At 35.9% G+C, this 12,878-nt stretch overlaps 1 protein-coding gene across 1 annotated transcript in view; it reads right to left on the bottom strand.

Moving 5' to 3' along the window:
* Nucleotides 1-12,878, bottom strand: part of LOC133530572 (delta(24)-sterol reductase-like) — a 40,164-nt gene that overhangs the window by 4,758 nt on the left and 22,528 nt on the right. Inside the window, exons 2-6 of the mRNA XM_061868536.1 lie at nucleotides 10,015-10,213; nucleotides 2,346-2,501; nucleotides 1,506-1,730; nucleotides 1,023-1,117; nucleotides 98-272 (exon numbers count right to left, since the gene is read on the bottom strand). Of these exons, the coding sequence (XP_061724520.1) occupies nucleotides 98-272; nucleotides 1,023-1,117; nucleotides 1,506-1,730; nucleotides 2,346-2,501; nucleotides 10,015-10,206 (843 nt within the window). The 5' untranslated portion in view covers nucleotides 10,207-10,213. The remainder of the gene's footprint in view (nucleotides 1-97; nucleotides 273-1,022; nucleotides 1,118-1,505; nucleotides 1,731-2,345; nucleotides 2,502-10,014; nucleotides 10,214-12,878) is intronic.

Raw genomic sequence — 12,878 nt, 5'->3', positions numbered from 1 at the left:
AAAATTATGCTCAAAGGTTAGTACCGACCGACAATTATCCTGCCAACCTTTTCCTTTTCTTTTCGTTTTTAACGTATTGATCTAGAAAAGTCTTTACCTTGCCATCACCTCCTATTTCATCCAACATGTCTCCTGTCATCAGAACTCCTTTGTCTTTGCTGTATAACAGGGCTTCTACGAACTGGTGAGGCTGTTTCTTGAGGGCCTCCTCTTGGAAACGCTGTGAGAGCTCTGGCAGACTGGTGTATGGCTGATATTCTAACCGGATATATCTGAAACAATCGAAGATCCGTTTTAGGACAAAAAATCAAGTAGGTTAATAAAAAATCTGATCTGGCAAATGTTATCCAAATTTAGTAAATTTATGTACCACTAGCGCGCTATTCGCGAACTATTTGTGATTGTAATGATAGGTAGCTGCTTATGTGCATTATGTAGAACGATTTGCAGCGTCTCCCGGCAGATACTTTGTCAGATGATAGTTTAAATGCTATCATGAATGAAAAAAATAGTCTGCCGGTTGTATCGCGGTGGAAAGACCGTCAGTTGATGACTGAAAATAACGATTGGCTGACGATTTTTTTATTTCACTATAGCACCTAAACTATCATCTGACAAAGTATCAAATGGGAGGTGAAGACTATTTTTTTTACGTGTTTCGGTGGCTGCCATTCCTCAACCCACCAACGGAGCGGCAGCTGACGTCCACGAAGGTTCATCATACATAGCCGTTAACCACTATACGAGTTATCGCCCGGGAGGCGACTTGGTCATGGAAATCTGTTCCTGGCTCGCGGTCTATAGAGCAGGGTCATTCTCTGAGAATATGTCTGCGGTTGCGTCTGGTGGCATTTCTACAACTCTTCATCATATATTTTCTATGGGTCGCGGCAATTAGACTGCAGACATATTTTTGAGAACGTATACGTACGCAAGCGGCTTACAAATTATTTGACAGCGTGAATCGGTGACGAAGAATTCCCCAGATCTAAATAGATGGAACTATTTGAAATATAGATTACTTTTTAGCAGGGATGACTTTGATGACAGCTGAGGCCAAGAATCCAAGAGTGCCATATGACCAGGGAACTGCGTAGAAAAGTTCTGCATTCTCGTCCTGAAAAAAAATTACTTATTCATACTTACCTCAAAAATACTCTCCACAAACTACATTATATAAACTCCTCTTTTATTTGAAAAAACGAAAAAGAAAAGAAAAAATAAACCACTAAAATTTTATAAAATGACAGGACTTCGAAACACATAGCATACGGAAGGTGGAGGTAAGGAAATAAATCTCCATGTACCAAAAAGTGTCATCAAAAAACCGTAAATAGGTGGCGCTACAATACCTAGAATACTTGAACAAAAAAATCAAATCATAGACAGCGCACTTCACTCCGTCAATAACGCCTAGGTTCTTAGCTACTCTAGCGCTACTCTGGAGAGAATTGGAACTATTATTATTAATTAAGCGTAGCTCACAGATTTTCCCTCACCCTTACCTTATTACAAATGACCACCGACCCATCAGCCAACACCAGTTCATACTGCAGGCATATATGCTGGAACAGTCCATGCACATGTGAAGAGGTTTCCACCCCCGTGCCCATGACTAGGCCTCCGACAGTCAGCTGGTCGAGTTCGGGAACCACGGGCAGAGACAGACCTAGGGCGTCGAGGGTACTGGATAGTTGACCCATGGTTACCATGGGCTCGCAGCGCACTGTCTGTAATGCGGTTTCATTTATTACTTTTATTAGTATACAAGGACGTTATGTATAAGAATCTTTGGATTTGGATTCATGTGAAATAAAGTTTCTTGTTCTGTTGCGTTCGATCGGTACCTCAAAATAATTATAATTCAAGTGTTTAATAATCAATAATTTTAGTTATCATAGCGGACAAAAAACATATAGCGCATTTATTGAAATATAATGTTATTGTAATTGATTATGCAAATATGTAATTTAATGTAATATAATGTAAATAGGTTTTTAAAATATTTTGCATGCCTACTAGTATAAGGTATTGACATTATCTGGACATAATAATATTGACTATACCATCCTATCTGTACATAATGTTAAGCAAATAAACACATTTCATTTAATTTCATTTCATTTCATTTCATAAAAATAGCTAAATTATGAACGGCATTTTGTCACGTCTGGATGTTGGCTTGCTAGAGATCAAATCCAAGTCACAGTCCATGAACGAAATCACTACCGGAAATTTAGGTATTTAGAGGCATGGACTAATTTTAGTTAATATTGCCGTACACAGACGAGTGCAGCGGTCTTGGGCCAGTCACGCTTTAATATGAAAGTGGTCCTTATCCTTACCATGTTTGTCTGATCCACTTCGAGCACATCCACGAGGTTCACATCGATATTTGTGAAGGTCTTCTTATAGAGGCCCTGACGGAAGGACATGGTCTGCCAGGTAGGTCGCGCTGTGCATAGACGGGTGCTGCGATCTCCAGCCAACCACGCTTTTATCTAAAACCAGAAAACATTACGGTAGGTAACGTTTAGGGCTCGCATGGTGAGAGCGTGACAAGTTGGGTGTATAACTAACTTGTATGATAAGATAAGATAAGATAATTTATTCCATAACAATTTTATAATCATGTCGGAAATATATTTAACCTATAAGTACTAAAATGAATCACGATTCTATAAATAACATGCATAACTTAAACTAAAATATACAAAATAAAAAATATTAAAAATTGCAGTCGTATAAATGTCATAAAAAAATGTGAACACTTTGAAAAATAAATTAAAGATTACAAATATAGTCGTTAACATCGTAATAACATTTACTAATTAAATGGTCCCTTAGCCTGCATTTAAATTTATCTATATTATTCATTAATTTTAGTTCTGTAGGGAGGCAGATAAACAATTTTATTGCTTGATATCGCACACAATGGTGAACAACTTTCAATTTAGGCGCTATCAAGATGTCCAAGTCCTTCCTGCGTGTGTTCATTCTAGAGATTCTTTCTTCCTCGGTCTCGTATCTCTCTAAATGTTTCACGACTCCAGTTAGTAAGACTAGAATATACAGACAGGGTACTGTTAAAATTTTGAGCCGGACAAAGTGTTCCCTACACGACTGCCACCACGGGATACGGACCATGATTTTGATGGCACGTTTTTGGGCAACAAATGCTTTATTTATATTGTATTTGTAGCTTTGACCCCAAAACTTAATGCTGTATCGCAATCGAGACTCTACCAATGCATAATATACTGACGTTAGTTGCTTTAAAGTAACTTCATCGCGTAAGCTTCTCAGTGCATAGCCAGCGGAGCTGATGTTATTTTCCAGCGACTTAAGTTCTTCTCTCCAGTTAAGATCTCTATCTAGATGTATACCAAGGAATTTAACACAATCTTCAGTGGCCACATCAGAACCTTCCAAGTTAACGTGTAGGGACTCTCTATTCCTAGACGTTGTTCTAAATAGCATGGCTTTTGTTTTATTCATGTTCAAGATTAGGTTATTGCTATTGAACCATGTTTGAAACTTCCTAAGGAGTGCATTTACTTTATTGTGCAGTTCTTCTGTATTAGTTGAGGCAACTATTGCGTTTGTGTCATCTGCAAAAACGACTACTCCAACATTGCTAAAATGTTTACTAATGCAATCAACCAAATCATTGACAAATATTACAAACAGAATAGGTCCCAGAATAGAACCCTGCGGCACCCCTTTATTAATTTTAACTAACCTGGAACGGTATACCTTTTGGCACCCATCTGCTATCGATTTCATTTCTACTAGCATTTTCCTGTTTAACAAGTATGACGTGAGAAGTTTTAATACCTTGCCCCGTACGCCACAGTAACTCAGCTTGTACAATAGTATATCATGATCAACCGTATCGAATGCAGACGTCAGATCAAGAAACACACCAGCAACCTTGAGTTTTTATTATTTAAGTTAACAACCACATCATCAATAAGCCTCTCAATTGCATCACTAGTAACTATATTCTTTTAGCCATATTGTCTTTCGTTAATAACTGTATTACACTCCAAATGCTTAACAAGTCTAACTTTAATTAATGTTTCATATATTTTTGATAAAATTGGTAAGAGGGAAATTGGTCTATAGTTTTGTGGATCGCTCTTCAAGCCTTTTTTATAGACCGGTACTACTTTGGCTACCTTTAACTGTTCAGGAAATACGCCTTCCTCGTAGCAATTATTAAAGAAGATTGACAATGGTACTGACAATATATCAACATTATCTTTTATTAAAGAGATTGGAAAATCGTCAACACCTGTCGATTTCTTCATTTCCATTTTCTTTACAATCGAAACTATTTCGACAGGAGTTACATATTCCCACGACATATCGTTTAATACAGGTGAAGAACATTCCTGTAGAATATTTTGCGCCTTGCTTAAACCACCATTAGACATATGACATTTGCTACTATTAAAGTAAGACGAGAAAAACTCCACAGTATCCTGAGTTTTATCTATTAACTTATTGTCTGTCTTTAGGATTAGTTTCTGCTGTGCTTTTAGAGTGTTCTTATTCCTGTGTTTATTTACAACTTTCCAGATGGCTTTAGCAGAGTTTTTTGACTTGGATATAGCAGCTTGTACTGCCATTTTTTTTGCACATCTTACTACTTTTCTATAAAGTCTGACATAGTTATTTTTATATTGAACGACTGAATCGTGATTGGTTACTAAATTAGCATTCATTAAACAGCGCTTCGTTTGGCTTGATATTTTTAGTCCCTTTATAAATGGACCACCCATTTTAATTTTTTTACCATATTTACTTTAAGCTTAGTTTTCTTTGACGGAAAACTTTTATTAAAGATATCATAGAATACCTTTAGAAAACTATTGATGCCTAAGCTTTCCCATTTAATACTTATAATATATCTTCTAAAGGTGTCCTTATTTTTTTCACTGAAAACCCTTCGCTTTACTAATATGTACTCATCTTTTTTGTGGGATTTATGAATATCAGGGAAAGTTAAATTACAAAAAAGACCTGCGTGTCCATCAGACAAACCATTATGTTCAATCTGAAGGTCTTGTATTAGTTTCTCAGGGACATTTGTTAAAAAATTGTCAAGGCATGATTGAGAATTACCACAGCTATAGGTGACTGAAGAAATTAAGGGTCTAAAATTATAGCATTTTAACAAATTCGTAAATTGAGTTCTTAGTTCGTTGTCCCTCAAAAAATCCACATTGAAATCTCCACATATAATACAGTTTCTGTCAAAGAAATGTTCCAACAGCAATGCCAGTTGTTCTAGAAATTTATCAAAATAGTTCTTATCATCATTTCTATAGCAAATATTTAAATTAGATTTTTTGTCTCTAACACCACACAGTTCGAAGTATATTATTTTGTACAATTTTTTGCAAATTGGCAGTTCCTCAAAATCACATTCGCTATGCCCAAGTATAAGACTACCTCCTCTTCTCATGTTACTCCTAGTATTTGATGAGATCACAGAATATTTCGTCAAAGAAAAAATATCGATGTTAGTCTTATTTAAGAAATGTTCCGTTATACATACATATTTTGGGTAAGCAGCCCCGAGTTCCTCTAAAAATAAATCTAATTCATCTTTCTTAGTCATTATACCACAGACATTTTGATGAAAAATGCATATATTATATGGTACCTTTTATTCTGGCTCAGGGTGGAAAGCACCCAGGCTAGTATGGCTTTGATTAGAGACGAAAAAAATTATGTTTGTCTTCTAATGTCCTAATCAACTCGGCGACGTCTTGAAATATAACCCTCATACCATGTTTATTTATGTAGCCTGAATATTTATTAAACATATCTGAGTCATATGTTAAGTTCATATTACAATCGAGTGTATATGTATATTGGTACTTCGTCACATCAGAGTATAAAAGATCATTAAAAGCCTCCACTCTCCTATTGTACATGTTGGCATAAATGCTGTGTTTAAAAATGGGAACGCATAAAATTATATTAGTGTTGGTGATTTCTTGTAATACATTTCTTATGTAAGTTATCAAGCTATTATAGTTTTGTGATACCCTGAAATCTTCCTCGCCTATAAATATTAGACAATAATCTTTTATGGTGAAGTCACTTATTTTGCCACGAAGTTTATTTATATAAAAGATTTTTAACACCCACTCCTGGAGTCAGATAGTGGCACAAATCATATTCTTTGGCTAAGAAGTTTCCAAGTGTCACCATTTTCTTATGTTTATATGTACTTAGCATGCAAATTTTTCCCTTCCTGTCCGGTTGGGCAATGTGCAGTTTCTGGCCAGTGAGGTTATCTAACGCCGGTGAGACGTCATCTATCAGCGGGTTGCTCCCATGTCCCATCCGGTTGTCTTCATGCCTCACTTGTGTCGCAGTAGTCAAGTTTCCGGTGTTATTAGAGTTAAGAGTTTCAACGCGTGAAAGCGAGTCTATTTGGGCCTCAAGGTGAGCAATTAGTTCCTTGTGCCCTTTTAACTCTTTTTCTAAATTTTTGACTTGTTTTTTTAAGGTCAGTAGTTCATCCACGCCCTCAGCATCTGTCTCCATGGTATTATTCAGCACTGAAGAATCCGATAAAGAACTGAACGATGTCGGTGATGTTGGAACCGAGCGTTCGCTAGAATCGTTAGCCATGTTGTGTGTCGATAGTTTGCCAAAGTTAGGAGATTGACACAAATTTTTTAAAGTGCCATTTTCTGTTTGTAGCCTGTCAATTCATCTCTTTAGGCTGTTATTTTCGATACTTATTTCTTCAAGCTGGTGTTGGGTAGACGCTAATTCAGAAGTAAGTCGGCTTATTTCTTCTTTCATTTCCAGTACTGTCAATACCTCGTTAACTGAGTAGTCCATACTTTTCGATAATTTTTCTTGGGAAGGAGCAGCGTTTGTGGATAGCCCAAGTTCGGCTATAATTTTGGAGCCCGAATCCGTAGGAGAACCCGCATGTAGTGGGGAGCATTCCTCATCAGGAAATATATTCCTTAAAGCATTCAAGTCAACCGGTAATTTTGCAACCATCTTTGTCACTTGGCGTGCTTGTCCTTGGACAGCTTTTAGGAGTCTCAGAAACTAATCGTATATGCGTGGTTTTGGTAGGGGGGCTTTTTTTATTTCGAGTTCCAACTGGCGTTATCGTTATAGTCTTTCTTTTGTTACTTCGAGTAGTAACTTTGGATGCTGGCGGAAGTTTTATCTTTGTTGTATATGGCGCTCTCCGAGTAGGGAATGCAAACCGGTTTTAACCGAAACCGAAAAAACCGGTTAAAACCGGTTTTTTGACAAAAACCCAAAACCGGGTTTTTAGAATTTGAAAAAACCGGTTTCGGTTTTATTCGGTTTTTTTTTTATTTAACTAAGTTGCATGTTTTATTCATTATAAGGGTGTAAATCGGTCCTAAACCGGTTGAATCGACATCAAATCAAATAATGTGGTGTTGTGTTAGTTTGATCAACAAACCAAAAAAATAATTTTATATAATTGGTTTGTTCCTATTCCTAGTTACAAATAACATTAAGTCATTTGACAATTCCCATACAATACAATAAAATAGTCAGATATTCTGTCTTTAATTTCGTGATAAAATCGTGTATATACGAGGGCTGCTATTTATATATCCGGAAACCGGGATTACAATCTTCTTAAATAGTATATTTGACCTCCATGTAACACTACATGTAAAATTTGAACTTGTTTAAGTACTGGCCGTTATATTTTTTCTTTCTTATTAACGCTAGTGTTTTGTTTTTGACGGGTTTTAAATGTCATCTCGCTGCAAGAATGGAACTCACTCATGAAAATATTCGTGCTTTGATTTATTATGATTTTCGGCGTGGTTTAACGCAACAACAGTGCATAGATCAACTAACTTCAACTTTTGGGGATGAAGCTCCATCTAAAACTACTGTGTATCACTGGTTTAGCGAGTTCAATCGTAGACGTAGTATGCTTACGGACGAAGTTAAGGCAGGTCTCCCGAAATCGGTCGTTGTACCACAAAATATTGAGGCTGTGCGAAAACTTATAATGGACGACCGACATGTTACGTACCGCGAGATAGAGTCGACTCTGGGTATTTCTATGACTAGCATTAATAGCATATTACATGATCATTTAGGTGTAAAAAAAATTTGTTCGCGTTGGATACCGCACAACTTAACTAAGGAGCAAAAAGATGCTCGCGTTGAATGGTGCAATAAAATGTTAAAAAAATATAACCGTGGTGACTCAAAGGCCGTTTATAACATCTATACAGGTGACGAATCCTGGATCTGCATGCGATCCCGAAACGAAGCAACAATCAACGGTATGGGTGTTTCAAAATGAGCCGAGCCCTACGAATGTTACTCGTGCAAAAAGTACATTGAAACAAATGGTGGCCTGCTTCTTCGGTATTAATGGCCATGTAGCTACAGTGCCACTAGAAAACCGTGAAACGGTTAATTCAGATTGGTACACGACCATTTGCTTACCGGAAGTATTTGAACAAATTCGTAAAACTAACCAGCGACGAAGAATCATTCTTCATCATGACAATGCCAGCTGTCATACGTCACGCGAAACAACTCTATTTTTGGAAGGTCAAAATGTGGAATTAACGGGTCATCCGCCGTACAGCCCTGACTTGGCACCCAATGATTTTTATTTATTTCCCAATATAAAAAATAAATTACGCGGTCAACGATTTTCGACCGCTGAAGATGCTGTCGACGCATTCAAACAACACGTTATGGAGGTACCTCAGGCGGAGTGGTAGAAGTGCTTAAAAAATTGGTTCACACGAATGCAAAAGTGCATAGATCATCAAGGGGAATACTTTGAAAAACAATAAAACCATTTTCAGCCGTGTACGTTTGTTTTTTTGTTTCCGGATATATAAGTAGCAACCCTCGTACTATACTAGCATTCGTTTTTACACGTGAAGCAATCTTTTCTTTATTCCATGGCGATGAATTTAATAATTGTTGATTCTAAAAACCGAAACCGGTTTTAACCGGTTTCGGTTTTTTTCGTGGTAAAACCGAAGAAAAAACCGGTTTTGAAAAACCTCCGGTTGTTGCATTCCCTATCTCCGAGTACATGTCTTGCACTTCTACTTGGCTCTCTTTTGGGGTTCCATCATCCTATATAGTTTTTCAGAATAACCCGCACAATCGAAGTGGAAAGACAAATCACATCTGGAGCATAAAGCGCCTCTTCCTGGATCTATTACCAGTTCGCAATTGCCACAAGTCACTGTAGATTTACGACTGTCGGGGCGGGAATTATTTTTATTTATTTTGTCCATTGTATTTCGAATTTTTGTAGAAATATATAAAAAACTAAAATAAAAACTTCAATAATAAAGAGAAGTGTGAAGATCATGAGAATCGAACTTTGTCTGTTACACGCACATACTTAAAACAAAAAAAAAGCAAAAAGTTCATCCTTTCGTAAGATTCGAACCCGGTCACACCGTTTCACAGTCTCGTTAATAAGCACACAGCCATATACGTATTGTTTTTGTTGGCGAAATTATAGATCTAGAGGTGTCAATGACAAATAGAAACAAAGGCGCGCAGATATGCGAGATCTGGCGGCTGAGGTCAAAGTTCACAGCAATTTAAACATTGAAACGGTCACTTTTGCTTCTTAAAACGTTCTTATTTTCGTATTCACTTCACGGTTATTGATTTTAACACAGTATTTGAGTATTTTAAAGCTTTGGGTTCTTTCTTAAATCACTGTTTATCGAAAAATTACGCTTAAATATTGACACTGTCATGTAGATAGTCATTTGTTAAATTTATAACACTTATTCGTCATACTGCACTTGGAAAACATTTTCACAGGTTACACGAACAGTTATTTACACGTTAAACAATTTTTTTCTTCACATTGCCGCAATTTTCTATTTTTAACGATAAAAAATCTCAGAGCACTTGTTTACATGACAGCTAGCGCCATCTCTCTTCTCTCTATGTGTTATATAGTAAACATTTGCATCTAGAAGTTACCTGTCTTTGAACGTCCTTAACCTTGCGCTCGTGCATCTTCGGTGCGCTGTTCATCTTGAACACCACATAGTTCCTGACGCTGGACCAGACCTTCCACGCGAAGGACATGGGCATCAGCACGAAGAACGCCAGCAGCCATCTGTATTCCACTAGGATGTACTCAAGGAAGGTCTCTGTCTCTATTGCTGTCATGGTGGCTCTGTAATGCACATGGAAAATACTCTCAGTCTCAATTTACATTAGATACAGGTACATACTCGTAAAACTATTGTTACCTCGATTCACCTATATATTTTTTCACGTTAACAAATTAAGGTGAAGAAGTAAACATTCTCTAAAACTGTTCCGTATGATTTACTACGTAATCTGGTAGAAGGATAAGCCCCATGGCAACAATTTATAACAGTGATGCTAAGTTTGGGAAAACTAGTAAAAAAAATTAGAATTGGCCGAAAGCACGAAAAAAGTAGCACTTCCGGTTACAAAAAAAAGTGAAATTTACATCATCTGATACAAAGATGGGACTGGTGGCAACAGATAGGAATTTATACCTAGCTTCAGAAACCACTCGTCTGCCAGTTCCTATACGGCCGGAAGTGCGTCTGCCGGGCACTTTAAAGGAACCAAAAAGAGTGGGATTTACGTCATCTGATACAAAGATGACACTGGTGGCAACAGATAAGAATTTAATATGTAGGTTCATAAAATACTCGTCTGCCAGATCCCAAATGGTCGAAAGTGCGTCTGCCGGGCATTTAAAGGATTGGAAGGACAGTTCCTTCCAATCCTTTAAATGCCCGGCAGCAAAAAATTATATATATTATTATTTGGTATATTTATTAATTGGTATATTTTTTTGCAACCTTTTTTCGTGTTTTCGGCCAATTCTAATTTTTTATAATAATTTTTTCCAAACTTAGCATCACTTTTAGCTTATTTTTTTTTTGCAACCTTTTTTCGTGTTTTCGGCCAATTCTAATTTTTTATTACAATTTTTTCCAAACTTAGCATCACTTTTATGAGTTGTTATAGGGCTTATCCTTGTATCAAATGACGTAGTAGATTATAGTTCATCGATCCCCGCCCGTACATTATCTGTCAAGGTAATGTCTGATCGGTTGTAGTGTGTAATCGTTATCACGATCAGTAAGTATGGCGCGGCACTGTGGGCTGAAATTTTGCTCTCATTGACATAGAAACCAAAGTTGTTATCGTATTTTTTTTATTAAAATAGTTTTTTCCCAGCATTGCTATAAGTAGTAACTTTTGAATTTGGGACAATTTGGCATTAAGAGTGTTGAGTTATGTTTTTTTTTTAAATGTATGCAGCAGGAATGAAATATCAATTTATTTCAAAAACCGCAATACAAACCGTCATAGGCGTCATATCCTCTCAGATGGTTATACCAGGAAATATTTGTGATTTTTTGGAATACTATATATTTCCGTCAGGGGTGCGGTTTTTTAATCGTTAATTGTTTCTAATATGGAAAAGTGGTGAAAATCGAAATTGACATTTGACAGCTAAACTATGAATTTCGAATGATTTTGCATGAAATAAATCGAGTTATGTTTTTTTTTCTAAAATATAATTCAAGAACCGCAATTAATATCGTAATATGCTCGCAGATGGTTATAGGGTAAAGGCACCAGTAGTCAGCCTTTTTACGAAATTTCTATGTTAAAGATCGTCTCATTTGCTCACTAATTGACCAATAAGAATTATTCATGTTTTTCCTCTTCAATAATTTAATAAAGTATAATGTTTATATCGGTCCCCGCCCGTACATTATCTGTCAAGTCTGTCATTATCTGGTCGGTTGTAGTGTGTAATCGTTATCACGATCAGTAAGTATGGCGCGGCACTGTGGGCTGAAATTTGGCTCTCATTGACATAGAAATCAAAGTTGTTATCGTATTTTTTTTTTATTAAAATAGTTTTTTCCCAGCATTGCTATAGTAACTTTTGAATTTGGGACAATTTGGCATTAAGAGTGTTGAGTTATGATTTTTTTTAAATGTATGCAGCAGGAATGAAATATCAATTTATTTCAAAAACCGCAATACAAACCGTCATATCCTCTCAGATGGTTATACTAGGAAATATTTGTGATTTTTTTGGAATACTATATATTTCCGTCAGGGGTGCGGTTTTTTTAATCGTTAATTGTTTCTAATATGGAAAAGTGGTGAAAATCGAAATTGACATTTGACAGCTAAACTATGAACCGCAATTAATACCGTAATATGCTCGCAGATGGTTATACCTACAACGAATCATTTGTGTTTATAACGGGTACTGTTTATAAAAAAATCGTTTACTATTTCTATGGAAAAGGTACAAAAACCAAAGTTGTAATTTTAAGATTGTTATTGATTGAAATGGATTTATATGAGCAATATCATGATAACTTTTGAATTTCAAACGATTTGGCATAAATGATTTCTAGTTATTATTTTCTTTATTTTTATTTTTTTAACAAAACCGCAGCTGTTATATTAATTAATAGAATTATTACTATTTGATACATAACTATTTGCATATTATATAATTGAAATATTCAATGACATGCATACATTTAATCATAATTCATGATCATAATGTTTAAATTAATAGAATTCCAAAAAATCACTATTAATTCGTTCTATAATCAGATAAATTATATCTATATCTGCGAGGATATTACGATTACGTTTGCGGTTCCCGAGATAACATGAAAATTTTAACCTACTCCATACATAAAAAAAATCGTAACTTGATAACTTTCATGTCAAATCGTCTAAAATTAAAATTTGGCATAATAATGCTCGTAAAAACGCATTTCAATATTACAATTACAATAATAAGTATAATATTTAATCAT

Source organism: Cydia pomonella, chromosome 23 (genome assembly GCF_033807575.1).
Source record: "Cydia pomonella isolate Wapato2018A chromosome 23, ilCydPomo1, whole genome shotgun sequence".
NCBI lineage: Eukaryota > Metazoa > Arthropoda > Insecta > Lepidoptera > Tortricidae > Cydia > Cydia pomonella.
The sequence above is the reverse complement of the archived record's forward strand: the minus strand, read 5'-3'. Positions and strand labels throughout refer to the sequence as shown.